The 17,003-nt window shown below is 43.7% G+C and overlaps 1 protein-coding gene and 1 non-coding gene across 5 annotated transcripts in view; both read left to right on the top strand.

Annotated features, from left to right (window-relative positions):
* CKAP5 (cytoskeleton associated protein 5) overlaps positions 1–17,003 on the top strand; it is a 113,987-nt gene that overhangs the window by 89,361 nt on the left and 7,623 nt on the right. For all 4 annotated transcript variants that reach the window (XM_062196210.1, XM_062196208.1, XM_062196207.1 and 1 more), the window contains 8 exons: positions 942–1,091; positions 1,389–1,592; positions 1,745–1,880; positions 2,319–2,512; positions 4,800–4,972; positions 6,492–6,668; positions 6,883–7,003; positions 16,686–16,865. In XM_062196210.1, coding sequence (XP_062052194.1) covers positions 942–1,091; positions 1,389–1,592; positions 1,745–1,880; positions 2,319–2,512; positions 4,800–4,972; positions 6,492–6,668; positions 6,883–7,003; positions 16,686–16,865 — 1,335 coding nt within the window. The remainder of the gene's footprint in view (positions 1–941; positions 1,092–1,388; positions 1,593–1,744; positions 1,881–2,318; positions 2,513–4,799; positions 4,973–6,491; positions 6,669–6,882; positions 7,004–16,685; positions 16,866–17,003) is intronic.
* LOC133764985 (small nucleolar RNA SNORD67) lies at positions 2,007–2,117 on the top strand. Its single transcript, XR_009866548.1, has one exon. It is a non-coding gene; the product is annotated as a small nucleolar RNA SNORD67 (small nucleolar RNA).

Below are 17,003 nucleotides of genomic sequence, written 5' to 3' on the forward strand. Positions count from 1 at the left end.
GGAGTTTCTTCTGGGTCTCCCACAAGAGTGACAGGGGCCTAAGAGCTTGGTCATCTTCTGCTGATTTCCCAGGCACATTAGCAGGGAGCTGGATTGGAAATGGAGCAGCCAAGACTCAAACTGGTGTTCATATGGGATCCCAGTGTTGTAGGCAGCAGCTCTTACCCACTTCACCACGACACTGGCCCCTAATCACTTGGTACATGGCGTCTTTTTTTTTAATATTTATTTATAGGCCAGCGCCGCGGCTCAATAGGCTAATCCTCCACCTTGCGGCGCCAGCACACCGGGTTCTTGTCCTGATTGGGGCGCCGGATTCTGTCCCGGTTGCCCCTCTTCCAGGCCAGCTCTCTGCTGTGGCCCGGGAGTACAGTCGAGGATGGCCCAAGTGCTTGGGCCCTGCACCCCATGGGAGACCAGGAGAGGCATCTGGCTCCTGCCTTCGGATCAGCGTGATGCACCAGCCGCAGTGCGCCGGCTGCGGCGGCCATTGGAGGGTGAACCAACGGCAAAAAAAGCTCTCTCACTGTCCACTCTGCCTGTCAAAAAAAAAAAAAAAAAAAAAGATTTATTTATTTATTTGAAAGAGTTGGAGAGAGAGAGGTCCTCCATCCGCTGGTTCACGCCTCAGATGACCACAACAGCTGGAGCTGTGCCGATCCGAAGCCAGGAGCCAGGAGCTTCTTCCAGGTCTCTCACATGGTTGCAGGGGCCCAAGGACTTGGGCCATCTTCTACTGTTCTACCAAGCCATAGATGAGAGCTGGATTGGAAGTGGAGTAGTCGGGAGTTGATCTGGCACCCATATGGGATGCCGGCACCACAGACAGTGGCCTTACCCGCTACACCACAGCGCCGGCCCCTAAATAAGGTTCTTTACCTCATTTCAATTGAACACATTATAACCTCTTTTTACTTTGTGTGTGTTGTTTTGCTTTTCAGGTGCTGAAGTGGAATTTTACTACCCCACGGGATGAATATATTGAGCAACTAAAGACTCAGATGTCTAGTTGTGTGGCTAAATGGTTACAAGATGAGATGTTTCACTCAGACTTCCAGCATCATAACAAAGCCCTGGCTGTCATGGTTGATGTAAGTCTATGTTAGATAAATATACACATATCTCAGGCAAAACTGAAAATACTGAGCCTATGAAATGACAAGAATTTTGCATGACTTGAAAAGGCAGTAGAATACACATGTTCTCTGTTTTTACAGCTGTCTTAAATTATTTGATAGACTGAATGTGTTTATATCTTTTAGTTCTTAATTGGAGACTTAAAAAAATATTTTCTTTTTGCACAGCATTAAAATTTAAGAGGTACTTTGCCTGATGGAACTTATGTTTTTATACACTCTTATTTGTGGGAGTTTTGTTTTGTTTTGAAGCACTTGGAGAGTGAAAAGGAAGGTGTCATTGGTTGCCTGGATCTCATCTTGAAGTGGCTTACCCTACGGTTTTTTGACACCAATACAAGCGTCCTGATGAAAGCACTAGAATATTTAAAATTGCTCTTCACTCTGCTAAGTGAGGAGGAATATCATCTGACTGAGAATGAAGCCGCTTCCTTCATTCCCTATCTCATTCTCAAGGTAATTTGTTGTTCTCACTCTAGGGAACTGCTTAAACTTTCAGCTGACCTTACTCGTCCTAATACTCACCTTTCAAGATGTCGTAATGCCTAGGATGGACCATTGCTACTCAGAAAAGGCTTCACTTAATCATTATTTTTCTTGTTGGCTAGGTTGGAGAACCAAAGGATGTCATTCGTAAAGATGTTCGTGCCATCCTGAACCGGATGTGCCTTGTCTACCCAGCCAGCAAGATGTTCCCCTTCATCATGGAAGGAACCAAATCCAAAAACTCTAAGCAAAGAGCAGGTAAAGTAAACAATTTAAATTGAGACACAAATCCTTGCCACTGTGACCCCTGAATAAATAGTTTGTAGATGAACAGGGACATCTCCTTGGTGTCTGTTTAATGGATTCCAACTTTCTGATTTAGACTGTGAGAGTGATGAGTTGCACAGTGGTGGAGCCATAGTATCAGGTGATACAGGCACCACTCAGTACCACCCTGGTGACAAAATCAAGTGCACAGGGGCCATCTGACTCACAGGCATTCCTTTCTTTCAGGGACAGCACTTACTGTAACACCATTGTTTTGTTGCTTTGGCAATAAACACAAGAAAATTTTAGACTGCACCAGAATAAGATTTTAGTCCTTCATACAGGCCGAAGGAAATCGATCTAGCAAGGATAAACCTCTATGCCAAATGTGTGTTGAGTCTCATTAATCTAGCCTTTCTCCACCAACAGAGTGCCTGGAAGAGCTGGGGTGTCTGGTCGAGTCCTATGGCATGAATGTTTGCCAGCCAACCCCAGGAAAAGCCTTAAAGGAGATAGCTATTCACATAGGAGACCGTGACAATGCTGTACGCAATGCTGCCCTCAACACCATTGTAACTGTGTACAATGTACATGGGGATCAGGTGTTCAAACTGATTGGAAATGTGAGTGATTTTTCTTAGCATTTAGCATGTTGTGAAAAGAACTGCAAGATCTCTTAGGTGTCAGGTTTCCTGCCATCTCAACTGCAGCTAAGGTTTTAACCACTCATAGCCCACTCAGCCCAACAGTGCATTGTAAAGTCCAGACAGAACTCTGGGGCGTCTTTGCCTGTTGTTGGACACTGAGGCTGTGTTTACTGGATATGACATTTTCTTTTCTGGGCATTCTATTCATAGCAGTTTGCTTTAGAAATGAATGCTATTTTTGAATCAAGAAATCTGAGCTAGTTTAGGGTTTAAATTCTGCCTGGCAATCTGCTCTGTAAATTGTTTTAAAGATTTATATATTATTTATTTGAAAGGCAGAGTTACAGAAAAGCAGAGGCAGAGAGAGAGATCTTCCACCCGCTGGTTCGCTCCCCAGACGGCCACAATGGCCGGAGCTGTGCCAGTTCAAAGCCAGGAGCCAGGATCCTCCTTGGAATCTCCCACGTGGGCTCAGGGGCCCAAGGACTTCAGCCATCCTCCATTGCCTTCCCAGGCCATAACAGAGAGCTGGACTGCAAGTGGAGTAGCTGGAACTCAAACCAGCACCCATATGGGATGCTGGCACTGCAGGTGATGGCCTTCCCCGCTATGCCACAGCACCAGCCCCAGCTCTGTAATTTTTAATGTGTTTAGTTTTCAGTTAGCAAGTACTCTTTTGTAGACTATGAATACTGGTGCCTATTAGATCAAGACAATCTGGAGCACGGCAGACATTTACCCTAGCGGTTAAGATGCTGGTTAAGACACCGGAATTCCTGGGGCCAGCATTGTGGCATGGATATATAGCAGCTACCTCTGATGCCAACATCCCGTCTGGGTGCTGGTTCACATCCCATGCTCCACTTCTGATCCAGCTCCCTGCTAATGGCCTGCGAAAAGCAGGAGAAGGTGGCCCAAATGTTTGGACCCCTGCCACCCACTCCCATTGGGGAGACCCAAATGAAGCTCCTGCTCCTGGCTTTTGCAGCCACTTGAGAGAGTGAACCAGTAGGTGGAAGATCTCTTTCTCTCTTTCTCTCCTTCTCTCTCTGTGACTCTGACTTTCAAATAAATAAATCTTAAAAAAAAAAAAAAAAAAAAAACATCTGAATTCCGAACCATAGTACTTAGATTCAAAACCTGGCTCTAGCTCCAGTTCCTTCCTGCTTATGGAGACCCTGGGAGGAAGCAAAGTTGGCCCAAGTAATTGGATTCCTCCCACATAGGAGACCTGGATTGAGTTAACAGCTTCCAGCTTTGTTAGAGCTCCCAGCTTTCCTGCTTGGCCCTTTTGAGGGCATTTAGGGAGTGAATCAGTGAACCAAGGGCAGTCTCTCTCTGTCCTCCCTCCCCTTGTTTCTCTATCCTTTAAATCAATAAATTTAAAAAAAATTTTTTTTTTTTAAGTTTGAACTGCAGCCATAAGCTACTTTTCCTGGAACATTAGTCTCTGCCTCTCTGGCTTCCTTTTAACCAGTCAATATTGTAGTTGTACCTCTATCCTTCACTCCACTTACCTCGAAATATCACCATATATTTACACTGTGCTTAAATATTTTTGCTTCTGTTATCTAATTGAATCCATGCTACTAGTAGCACAGTGAAGAAGATAAAGCAAATGAAAACTTTACAGGTGACCCAAAATGAAGTGTAATCATTCAGCTAGTTATTAATGACAAAACAAAAATGGGGAAGCCTCTTAATTTTTGACACTTGATTTGTAGCTATTAATAGCTTTTCCTTTTATATCCTTTCATATGTTCTCTTGTTAATTTGGCTAAATAGGTGTTAACAGTAGTTTATTTTTAAACTTTAATTTATTTTCATTTGAAACTATTTATTAAAAGGCAGAGAGACATCTGTTTAACACCCCACATACTTGCAACAAATAGGGTTGGGCTAGTCCAAAGCCAGAGGCCCAGAACCCAATCCAGGTCTTCCACATGGGTAGAAGGGACACCAGTACTTGAGTCACCATCTGCTACTGCCCAGGGTGCACATTAGCAAGAAGCTGCACTCTGCAGCAGAGCCAGGACTCCCATATGGAATGTGGGTGCCCCAAGAGGGATCTTAACTGTTGTGCCAAATGTCCACCATAGTAGTTATTTTTAAGTGTCATCACTTAAGATACCTAACAGTAGATTCTGTTTGCTTCCATATGAAAGTAGATACTAAATCTTGACCCCCACCCCGTTAGCTTTTTAATTCTCATGTTTTGATAGATGGATATGCTGATAAGTTAAATTTGGCCCCTTGCTAACAGCTTTCTGAAAAGGACATGAGCATGCTTGAGGAGAGGATTAAGCGGTCAGCAAAGAGGCCTTCTGCTGCTCCAATAAAACAGATGGAAGAGAAACCACAGCGCACACAGAGCGTAAGCTCCAATGCCAACATGCTACGCAAGGGACCAGCTGAGGACATGTCTTCCAAACTCAAGTATGTAGCTGGTGATAGCTGTCTGAAAGCTTCTCTGTGGACCCTGCCTTGTGTGCTCAGAGCTTGTCTTGGAACATAGTCTTGAGTTTTGTAGCCATTGTCATGCATGACAGAGTGTCTGAGTTAATGTCTTGTAACCAGATGTTTAATTCTCCAGTCTTCATTGTCTTTGTCTCAAAACCACTTCTAAATGGTCTTGTGCCTTCTTTCACTGCTTTTCCGTGGACAGAATTATGTATCGCACTTATAGGATGTAAGTACTGCCTGCTAATTTCTCATTAGCAGGGCCCTTATATCTTTCTAACTTCTGACTTGGATTCATCCCCTCTGGAGGGTGACTGGCTTGGAGTTTATAATAAGAATAGCAGGTGTCCATAAGAATCCCATGAATCAGGCCTCTTAGCAAAAAATGGTAACACAATGTCATGTGGCTAAAATACTGATTCATTCTCTTCCTTGTGTTATATTTGGTTGTGCTCAGGTTCATAGTCTTGAGATAAGACTAAATAAAATGCATGCAATCCGGAATTGGCTTGGGGTCCCAAAACACTGCCTTCTAAGCAAGGCAACTCTATTTTGAGTTGTGACATGAGTATAATTTTAGCCAACTTAAATTTGGAAACTTTGAATCACTATTTCTTAGATGTATGCTGACCCTAATTGGTCAGTAGTGAATTTATCAAAAAAGTGGTGGCTGTTTCTCAAAGTATCAAATATACTGAACACTGCATGGAGTGATGCTAATGATTACAAAGACATAAATGCTGGTTAATTTGGTGGAAAGATACAAGCAATTCTAAGTTTATCTTATATTGTTGCCTTATAATTAGTAAAAATTTGAGTCAATCTAAGTATTTTTTTTATTTTTTTTGCCCTGCCTGGAATAGAAAGTTAAGATTTATTGTCTTGGCCGACGCCATGGCTCAATAGGCTAATCCTCCGCCTTGCAGCGCCGGCACACCAGGTTCTAGTCCCGGTTGGGGCACCGATTCTGTCCCGTTGCCCCTCTTCCAGGCCAGCTCTCTGCTGTGGCCCGGGAGTGCAGTGGAGGATGGCCCAAGTGCTTGGGCCCTGCACCTGATGGGAAACCAGGAGAAGCACCTGGCTCCTGCCATCGGACCAGTGCGGTGCACCGGCCACAGCGCGCCAGCCACAGCAGCCATTGGAGGGTGAACCAACGGCAAAGGAAGACCTTTCTCTCTGTCTCTCTCTCTCACTGTCCATTCTGCCTGTCAAAAAAAAAAAAGATTTATTGTCTTTCATTAACTAGGAAGAATACCTATAACTTGGCAGGTAATATCAGTAGAAGTTAGAACTATCTGCTCTCGTAAGATATTCGTGAACCAGTGACATTGTCCATTGAAAGCACTTCCTTAGACTCAGGGGCTTAAATCATTCAGGGGGGCTGAAACCAGAAGTTGAACATCTGTCTTGAAGCTTTGGGGCCACTGGCAATGCTACTCTGCCCTTTGGTTGAAAAGTCTCTTTTAGTTGAGGAGCCTCTTTTTGCTTCCCATAGCCAAGCCCGAAGCATGAGTGGGCATCCTGACGCAGCTCATCAGATGGTTCGCCGAGAATTCCAACTGGACCTAGATGAGATTGAGAATGACAATGGTACAGTCCGATGTGAAATGCCAGAACTTGTCCAGCACAAACTGGATGACATTTTTGAACCGGTCCTTATTCCTGAGCCCAAGTAAGTTGTACTTTTTTATAAGTAATTCATGATCCTCAGAGTGTGTATGTGAAAAGAGCCCTCTGTGGTAGTGTACATTTACAACTTTTTAGAACTGATTACTGTGTGACTGAAGAGCAGTGTTGTACCTGGGTCTAGTAGGGGATTGCATAATTCTGCTTACTGGGATGTCTTGTAATAGAGATTGAATTTTTCTCTTTTCTGTGCTGTCTAGGATCCGGGCTGTTTCTCCACACTTCGATGATATGCACAGTAATACAGCATCCACAATCAATTTCATTATTTCCCAAGTAGCCAGTGGTGACATCAACACAAGTATCCAAGCTCTGACACAGGTAATGGGAGCATTCCTCATGTTAGTAAATTCACTGAGGGATAGAGAACCTGTGAGGGTGATGAGTTGCCCTCTGGCAATGTCATGTATTAGGAGTTGCAGGTCACAGTCAGTATTGCCCTGATGAAAAAAGTGCAAAGGCCACTCAGTCATCACAGACCTTTGCTATTCAATAATGGCACTCAGTAACCAGAGGCTAGAGATTTAGCATTTAGTAAGTAGGAACCGATTCTCTTGGAACTTATTTGGGTTTTAGCTGACAGAGGCTAAAAATGAAATAGTTGTAAATACGGTATAAACGGGGTAACAGAAGAAAAGAACTAGGTAGTTACTTTGAGTAATTAGGAAAAATTTTAATAGCAAGAATGTGCTGATAAGGAGTAAAAACTCCCAGCAGGTAACAGCGGGTACATAAAGGCCCTAGGTAAGGAATGAGCTTGCTGCATTCAAGGGAACAACGGAAGGCCCGTGGGTCTTGAGCATAGTGGTACACAGTGAGGTTTGTGAGGCAGACAGTATCAGGATCACACCCCCGGGTAAAGTTGTTCTGAAACCATGAGAAAATTTTGAACGGAGAAATTGCATGTTTTAAAAATACATATATATTCTTTACTTCCTCTACTTTCCTTCTATAACACTCTAGTCCTAAAACCATTGGGTGGGACAGAGTAAGGTAGGCATCCACAGCTATGGCAAGGGGTTGAGAATGGGGAGTCACAGTGGCCCCATATGAGGATCTCAGACCCCGGATGTCACACAGTCTTCAAACAGAAAATACGACATGGAGTCGGGAGTCAGAGCCCAAGCAGGATGAAGAGGATGTCCGTGCAGTGAGCCTACCTTTCATGGAGGGAGGATTCGTAGCAACATGAGGAAGGTGTCCACAAGTACTAAGAGTATGGGGACATGCAAGGTGACTCCAAATGAGGAGTCAGAGTTGAAACAGGAAAAGTGGACATTTGCATGGGGAAGCTCTGGCAGCATAGATGGGACATTGGTTAAACACAGAGATTGGACAAATAAATGCATATAGTAAGGAAAATGGGAACAAAGTTTCTCATTGCTAGAGGAAGAAAGTTGTAAAAACAAAAAGCAAAATAGAATGAACTCTTATAACAGAATTATATTCACTTGATAAGATAATTGATAAGAACTCAGATTTTCATATAGAAATAAATAACAATGTAAATGTATGTGTATATACACACATAAATGGGATATAAGTGTAGATTTTGTACATAGTATGCATATATAGGTATACAATGTATGTTACAAAGGTACTTCAAAAAGGTTATGGAAAATGAAATTAACAGTGCAAAAAAATTGAAATCCATGTATATAAGGGGCATCATGAAAACACCATGCATGAATTTTGAAAATTTTTTTGTACCTGATAAATTCACCTTTACATTCCATTTTTCCATGAACATTTTTTTTTTTAAGATTTGTTTGTTTTGTTTGAAAGTAAGTTACAGAGAGAAGGAGAGATAGAGAAAAAGATCTTCCATCTGCTGGTTTACTCCCCCAAATGATTGCAACAGCTGGGGCTGGGCTGCTCTAAAGCCAGGAGCCAGGAGCTTCGCCAGGTCTCCCACATGGGTGCAGGGGCCCAGGGACTTGGGCCATCCTCCACTGCTTTCCCAGGTGCATTAACAAGAAGCTGGATCGGGAGTGGAGCAGCCAGGACTTGAGCTGTTACCAATATGGGATGCTACAACACCAGCCCCTTGACAAACTTTCTGATGTGTCTTCACATTATTCCCTAGCTCTCTTTACTGAGAGGACCTGATAACAGCAATGAGCACACCCAGGTCTTGCCTACTGTTTTCCATCATAGGGTACGAGGGTTCCTTGGAAAAGTGGCTGATTGCAGTGCTGAATCAGGGAAGGTACAAGATGATCCTGAAACCAGACAGCAAAAGCATGATGGAAGTGTAGCAGAGGAACACAGGCCAACTGGAATAGATTTCCAGTGTTCAGATGGGCGACAGTTTGAGCATATGAATGAATAATGGTAGTAATGGGTTAATACCAAATAAACTGAAGAAAATTCATTAAATTTATTGGTGAATTTAAGAAAATTAGGGGCTGGCACTGTGGTGCAGCAGGTTAAAGCCCCAACCTCCAGGCCTGGGTGCCAGTTCAAGTTCTGGCAGCTCCACTTCTGATCCAACTCCATTGTAATGCACCTGGGAAAGCAGCAGAGGATGGCCTAAATCTTTGGGCCCCTGCACCCACATGGGAGATTCCAGAAGAAGCTCCTGGCTCTGGCTATTTAAGCCCGTTGGCTGATGGAAGCTCTCTCTCACTCTCTCTATCTATACGTCTCTCTGTAACTCTTCCACATTTTTTTAAAAAATTAATAAACCATGCATATATAAATTATGTAAAATTTGAAGAGAAATTATATCCTTAAATGTTTTTTTAAATAGATTTATTTATTTATCTGAAATGCAACATTACAGAGAGGCAGAGAGAGAGAGAGAGATCTGGTTCACTCCCCAGATGGCCCCAGTAGCCAGAGCTCCAGAGAGCTGGAGCGGAAGTAGAGCAGCCAGGACTCTAACTGGTGCCCATATGGGATGCCGGCATGGCACTGCAAGTGGTTTCTTTATCTGCTGCACCACAGTGCTGGCCCCCCTTAAATGGTTTCATAGCACCTCCCCATACAATACAAAGTATAAACATGCAAAAAGTACAAAATACCAAGAGTAATTTCACAGTAAAAGCCTGATGCTCACCACCCTAATCAGGTGATCAAAGTGAACAATAACAGTAAGGCAGAGCAATAGGATCCGGTTCTGCATCACTTGGCTGAGATGTCTGGTGATGCATAACCTGAATCTAATAATAAAGAAACATTAGATAAATGCAAATTGAGGCATATCTTATAAACTTTCAAAGTCAAGAAAAGATTCAGGCACTCTTCTAGACTGGAGAGACATGAGACATGACAACTAGCAGTGCGTGATTCTGGACTGGCCTTTTGCAGTAATGGATGTAGTTGAGATAACTGGAGAAAATGGAAGGTGATTTGAGCATTAGATGGCAATAACATCACTGTTAATTTCCTGATTTTGATGGCTGTGTTGTGATTAGAAAGGGGACTATCCTTGTTATTAAGAAAAACACACCAGAGTATCTGAGTGTCATGGAGCATTGGCTTAACAAATGTTTCAGGATTTAGACGTTCCTTAACTTTGAACTTTTCTATAGGTTTTGCAGTGGCAGGGATGGGTACAGAGATACTCGGGACATTTCATAGAAACCAGATTAAAGAAAGGGCAAGAATCAATTCGAGGAGACCTAAAGAAAGTTATGGCCAGAATTCATAATGAAAGATAATAGCATGTAGCCATATGATGATAATGATAGAAAGGAAGAAAAATGCATGGTTTCAAGATATCTTTCAGAGATGTATAGTCTAGAGAACTTGGTAAGAGATTGGACATGAAATGTAAGGGAAGAAAGGAATCAAGAGTAACTCTTTGGTTTTTGGTTTGAACAATTAAATAATCATGATGCTTGTGTGTGGATGGAGAAGCGAAGAGGGAAAGAACAGTCTTGAGAAGTTAGACATCAAGATAATGTCTTTGCTGTCTGTTAAATTTGAGCAAGCTGTTAAACATCTACGTGATCAGGACTGGAAGGGCTGAAACAGTAATTCTGATCAATGTTTTGCTGTTGGTTGATACTCTCCAATAGTTGTGGTACTAGAAGAAAACTTCAGGGTATTCTGGAAGACAGAGACTTGAGTCCAGTGTCCCTATTCTCTTTCTCAACTTTAGTCCAACAACCTGCTTTTACTAAGCAGAGGAGCTGCTGAATCAGGCAGGTAGTGTCTGACGTGTGTAGCAAATCTCAAGCTTTATCTTAAAAATAATTATTTATTTGAAAGGCAGAATTACAGAGACTGAGGTAGAGTGGGTGGGGGAGGGTCCTTCTATCTGCTGCTTTACTCCCCAAATGGCTGCAACGGCTGAAGTTGGGACTATGTGAAGCCAGGAACCAGGAGCTTCTTCCAGGTCTCCCACATGGGTGCAGGGGCCCAAGGACTTGGACCATCTTCTGCTGCTTTCCCAGACCATAGCAGAGAGCTGGATTGGAAGAGGAGCAGCTGGGACTAGAACCAGCGCCCATATGAGATGCCACCACTGCAGGCTGGGGCTTTAACCTGCTGCATCACAGTGCCAGCCCCTGGATACACTTCTAAGACTTGGAAGCCTCTGGCTTACTGTCAGAGACCAGAGTCAATAAACAAATGATATATTGTGTGAGATATTTGTAATCTATATGACCAATAAAGGATTCATAGGTGTAATAAACAGAGTTTGAGAGAGAGAAAGAGAAAATAATCTCCTATCCACTGGTTCACTCCCCAAATGGCCACAATGTTTGGGGCTGGGCCTGGCTACATCCAGGTCTCCTACATGGGTGGCAGGGGCCCAAGTAATTGGGACAGCTCCTATTGCTTTCCCAGGTACATTAGCAGAGAGTTGGCTTGGAAATGGAGCAGCTAGGACTCAGACAGGCACTCATGGGATGCCTGTGTCACAGGTGGCAGCTTAACTCACTACACCACAGTGCCAGTCCCAAGGAATCACCTTTAAAGCATCAGAGTTTCAAAAAGTAAAAGGTTATGACATTGCTAATAAAAATGCTAGAAAAACATTATTCAGGTCGGCGCCATGGCTCACTTGGCTAATCCTCCGCCTGCGGAACCAGCATCCCAGGTTCTAGTCCCGGTGGGGGTGCCAGATTCTGTCCCAGTTGCTCCTGTTCTAGTCCAGCTCTCTGCTGTGGCCTGGGAGTGCAGTGGAGGATAGCCCAAGTCCTTGGGCCCTGCACCCGCTTGGGAGACCAGGGGGAAGCACTTGGCTCCTGGCTTCGGATCGGCACAGCGCCGGCCATAGCAGTCATTTGGGGGGTGAACCAACGGAAGGAAGACCCTTTTCTCTGTCTCTCTCTCTCTCTCACTGTCTAACTCTGCCTGTCAAAAATAAATAAATAAAATTTTTAAAAAAAGAAGACCTTGGCCGGCGCCGTGGCTTAACAGGCTAATCCTCCGCCTTGTGGCGCCGGCACACCGGGTTCTAGTCCCCGTTGGGGCGCCTGATTCTATCCCGGTTGCCCCTCTTCCAGGCCAGCTCTCTGCTATGGCCCGGGAGTGCAGTGGAGGATGGCCCAAGTCCTTGGGCCCTGCACCCGCATGGGAGACCAGGAGAAGCACCTGGCTCCTGCCTTCGAATCAGCGAGATGCGCTGGCCACAGTGGCCATTGGAGGGTGAACCAGCTGTAAAGGAAGACCTTTCTCTCTGTCTCTCTCTCACTATCCACCCTGCCTGTCAAAAAAAAAAAAAAAAAAAAAACCTCTCTCCTCTCTTTGTGTAACTCTTTCAAAAAATAAATTTTCAAAAAAGAAAAGAAAAACATTATTCATAAATTAAATTCAGAAATGTGAATTACTGGAGCCAGCGTTGTGGCGCATTAGGTTAATCCTCTGCTTGCGGCACTGGCACCCCATATGGGCACCAGTTCTAGTCCCAGCCGCTCCTCTTCCAGTCCAGCTCTCTGCTATGGCCTGGGAAAACAGTAGATGATGGCCCGAGTGCTTAGGCCCCTGCACCCACATGGGAGACCAGGAAGAAACACCTGGCTCCTGGCTTTGGATCGGCGCAGCTCCAGCCATTGTGGCCATTTGGAGAGTGAACCAGCGGAAGGAAGACCACTCTCACTCTCACTCTCACTCTCACTCTCACTCTCACTGTCTGTAATTCTATCTGTCAAATAAATAAATAAAAATCTTTAAATTGAAAAAGAAATGTGAATTACTGGTACTTTTTTTGTTTTTAAGATTTTATTTACTGGGGCTGGAGCTGTGGTGTAGCAGGTGAAGCTGCCACCTGCAGGGCTGGCATCCCATATGAGCGCCGGTTCGAATCCCAGCTGCTCCACTTCCAATCCAGCTCCCTGCTGTTGCCTGGGAAAGCAGTGAAGATGGCCCAAGTCCTTGGGTCCCTGCACCCACGTGAGAGACCCAGAAGCAGCTCCAGGCTCCTGGTTTCGGATTGGCGCAGCTCTGGCTGTTGCGGCCATTTGGAGAGTTAACCAGCGGATGGAAGATCATTCATTCTCTCTCTCTCTCTCTCTCTCTCTCTCTCTCTCTCTGTCTCTGTCTCTATAAAAATCTGCCTTTCAAATAAATAAATCAAAATCTTAAAAAAAAGTCAAGTCAATCTGACCAGCCAGATCAGATTTATAAAAATAATTTATTTATTTATTTGAGAGGTAGAGTTACAGAGGGAGACAGAAAGGTCTTCCATCTTCTGGTTCACTCTCCAAATGACCACAATAGCCGTAGCTATGCCTATCCAAAGCCAGGAGCCCAGGAGCTTCTTCCAAGTCTCCCCATGCACATGCAGGGACCCGAGTACTTGGGCCATCTTCTGCTGCTTTCCCAGGCCATGGCAGAGAGCTGGATCAGAAGAGGAGCATCTGGGACTCAAACTGACAGCACCCATGTGGGATACCAGTGCTGCAGGCAGCTTAGCCTAGTATTCCACAGTGCTGGCCCCACTGGTGCCTTTTTAAGGAAAACAATATGATAGTCTATCCTACCATAATTTAAAGTACTGTATCTTTCAAGCTAAAGAATTATATTCTTAGGACTCTTCCTTTTAGAAGAAATAAAAACACAAGCACATTAAGGGTATATACACAAAGATATCTATTGTAACGTTATTTATAATGGACGGAATAACCAAACTAGAAACCCTGAATGTTCATTCAGTAGAGGAGTGATTAAGTACATTTTGTACCTTAAGTGACTTTGTTATGTTGTAAACAAAGTCACTTAGGGAGCCTTTAAAAATAGAATTATTCCTTTTGAATTTAGGGATTTTCATAATTTTCTGAATTAGGAAGCAAGGTACAGAAAAGTATAAATAATGTAATCTTCTTGTGTAATAAATAAAGCCACAAACCTTGACCTAATAGAAGTATGGGAGTTGCATATGAGGGGACTTTACAAGGGTCATGGGAAAATAGGATTGAAAGATAAATTTATTTTGGTGTGAAAAAAAATTTTTTTAACTAATTTGTTTGAAAGAGAGATAGTAGTTCCAGTTCTTGAGGAGATTTGGGAGTGAACCAGCAGACAGATCTCTGTCTTTCAAATAAATTAAAACAGTTTAAAAAAAAAAAAAAGATTCACGTATTTATTTGAAAGTCAGAGTTAGAAAAGGAGAGGCAAAGACAGAGAGGCCTTCCATTCACTGGTTCACTCTCCAATTGGCTGCAAGGGCTGTCATCCACTGATTGACTCCCTGTATGCCCGCAGTAGCCAGTGGTGGGCCAGGTTGAAGCCAGGATCTGAGGACTCAGCCTGGGTCTTTCCACACAGGTGCCAAGGTACCACTTGACTCATCACCTCTGCCTCCCATGGTGCGCATTAACAAAAAGCTGGAATAGAAAGAAGAGTCATGACTCAAACCCGGCACTCTTTTATGGGATGCCAAGTTCCTAAGTGGTGTCTTAACCACTATGCCAAATACCCACCCCAGTGTAAAAAATTAAATCCATGCATAGTTTTTGTATAATATTCATTTTTGTGATATTTTTCTAATTATTAAAGTGTTTTAGGGGCCAGCACTGTGGCGTAGCGGGTAAAGCTGCCACCTGCAGTGCTGGCATCCCATATGAGCACTGGTTCAAGTCCCAGCTGCTCTACTTCCATTCCAGCTCTCTGCTATGGCCTGGGAAGTCAGTAGAAGATGGCCCAGGTCCTTGGACCCCTGCACCCATGTGTGAAGACCTGGAAGAAGCTCCTGGCTTTGGATCTGTGCAGCTCCAGCCATTGCAGCCAATTGGAGAGTGAACCAGTGAACGGAAGGCCTCTCTGTCTTTGCCTCTCCTTTTCTCTCTAACTCTGACTTTCAAATAAACACATGAATCTCTTTTTTTAAAAAAGTGTTTTAATTTATTCGAAAGAGATCTGTCTGCTGGTTCACTCCCAAATCTCCTCAAGAACTGGAACAGCGCCAGCTTGAAGCCAAGAGCCTAGTACTCCATCTAGGTCTTTCATGTGAGTGACTGGGACCTAAGTACTTGGGCCATTACCTACTGTTTTTCAGGGTGTGCATTAGCAGGAAGCTGGAACTAGAAGTGGAGCTAGGACTTGAACCTAGGAATTCCAGTATAGGATACTAGCATCATCCTAAGTTGCAGCTTAACCATGCATCAGATGCCCATCTCTTCCATGAACTTTTTGAAGAACCCTTCTATGCATGGATTTCAAAGGGTTTTTTGCATCAAAATTAAATTTGTGTTTCCCTAAGTTTTTTGAAGTACCCATTATGATTCTGTGGACATGAAGGAGTATACCAGGTTGTTAGTATTAATGCCTTGGAAAAAAGAGGGGAAGTAAGTAAGCTCTCCCAAAATGTATGTATTTTGTTTCTGTTTTTGTTTTTGTTTTAATGATATCCATGTTAGGACAGCATTGTTAAAAGGTCCCAGTTATAGAAAGGTCTGTGTGCTTATGTGGTGGTGTACATGCATAAGGAGATACATGAATTGGAACCACTAGCTGCAGCAACACCAGAGGGCATCATTCACTTTGCCATGTATCTAAATCAGGGGTGGGGAACATTCAGCCTACAAAATCATTTGGTTTGGCCCTGCCAAAACAACCCAGTTGGGACTCAAGACTTAATAAATCTATAGCAGACTTTTTTTTTTTTTTTTTGACAGACAGAGTGGACAGTGAGAGAGAGAGACTGAGAGAAAGGTCTTCCTTTGCCGTTGGTTTACCCTCCAATGGCCGCTGCAACCAGCGCGCTGTGGCCGGCGCATCGCACTGATCCGAAGCCAGGAGCCAGGTGCTTCTCCTGGTCTCCCATGGGGTGCAGGGCCCAAGCACTTGGGCCAACCTCCACTGTACACCCTGGCCATAGCAGAGAGCTGGCCTGGAAGAGGGGCAACCGGGACAGAATCCGGCGCCCCGACCGGGACTAGAACCTGGTGTATTGGCGCTGCAGGCGGAGGATTAGCCTATTGAGCCATGGCGCTGGCCAGCAGGCTAATTCTTAACTTGATATGTTTGTGTGGCCTGCAGATGATGTTATAAATATACAAAGAACCCTTGGCAGTAAAAATGTTCCCCACCCCTGATGTAAATGGTGCCCTTGGAGTTGGTCAGTGTGGCAGCCCTGCTAAAAAGGAGGATCACTGAAGATTAATCATGTTTTTCTCAAGGCGTTAATTTGATTACAAAAATTAAGCTATTTTTAACACTGGTGAGTAGGAGATACCTATTTTTACCATGAATGATAACCAATGTTCTGAACCTTTCTCTGGACCAAGATGTAGGAAACCTAAATTTTGAGTTCAGACTGAGCCTCACTCTTCTGATCTAGTAACTTAATATTAGTTCTGTCTAAAAGAATCTAAAAAGCACCCTTTTTAATATGTTGAACCTTTATAAACTAAACAATGAGCCTCTAGGATAGAGGCTCTAGGATAAAAAAGGGACTAGGTTTTTCAAAGTGAGATATTGGAAATGCTTTGTAAATAAATATTCCTACGGAGAAAGAATACAGCTTTGTTAATAAATATTCCTACGGAGAAAGAATGCTATTAAGTATGAAGCTTGAAAAATCACATCTTGAAATTTGTGTTATCAGATTGATGAAGTCCTGAGACAGGAAGATAAAGCTGAAGCTATGTCTGGCCATATTGATCAATTTCTGATAGCCACATTCATGCAGCTAAGACTCATCTACAACACACACATGGCAGACGAGAAGCTGGAGAAGGATGAGATCATCAAGTTGTATAGCTGTATCATTGGCAACATGATTTCGGTAAGGACACCTCTGCCAAGCTGGAGCTCCCCTTCACTCTCTTACCCCAGCTGAGTTCTAAATTAGCCAGAGTCGAATGCAGATGTTCCAGTGAGTCCAGTGTTGGTAGAATTTTACATATCATATAGCAAGTCACTG

The sequence above is a fragment of the Lepus europaeus genome, chromosome 7, assembly GCF_033115175.1.
Source record: "Lepus europaeus isolate LE1 chromosome 7, mLepTim1.pri, whole genome shotgun sequence".
NCBI classification, from domain to species: domain Eukaryota; kingdom Metazoa; phylum Chordata; class Mammalia; order Lagomorpha; family Leporidae; genus Lepus; species Lepus europaeus.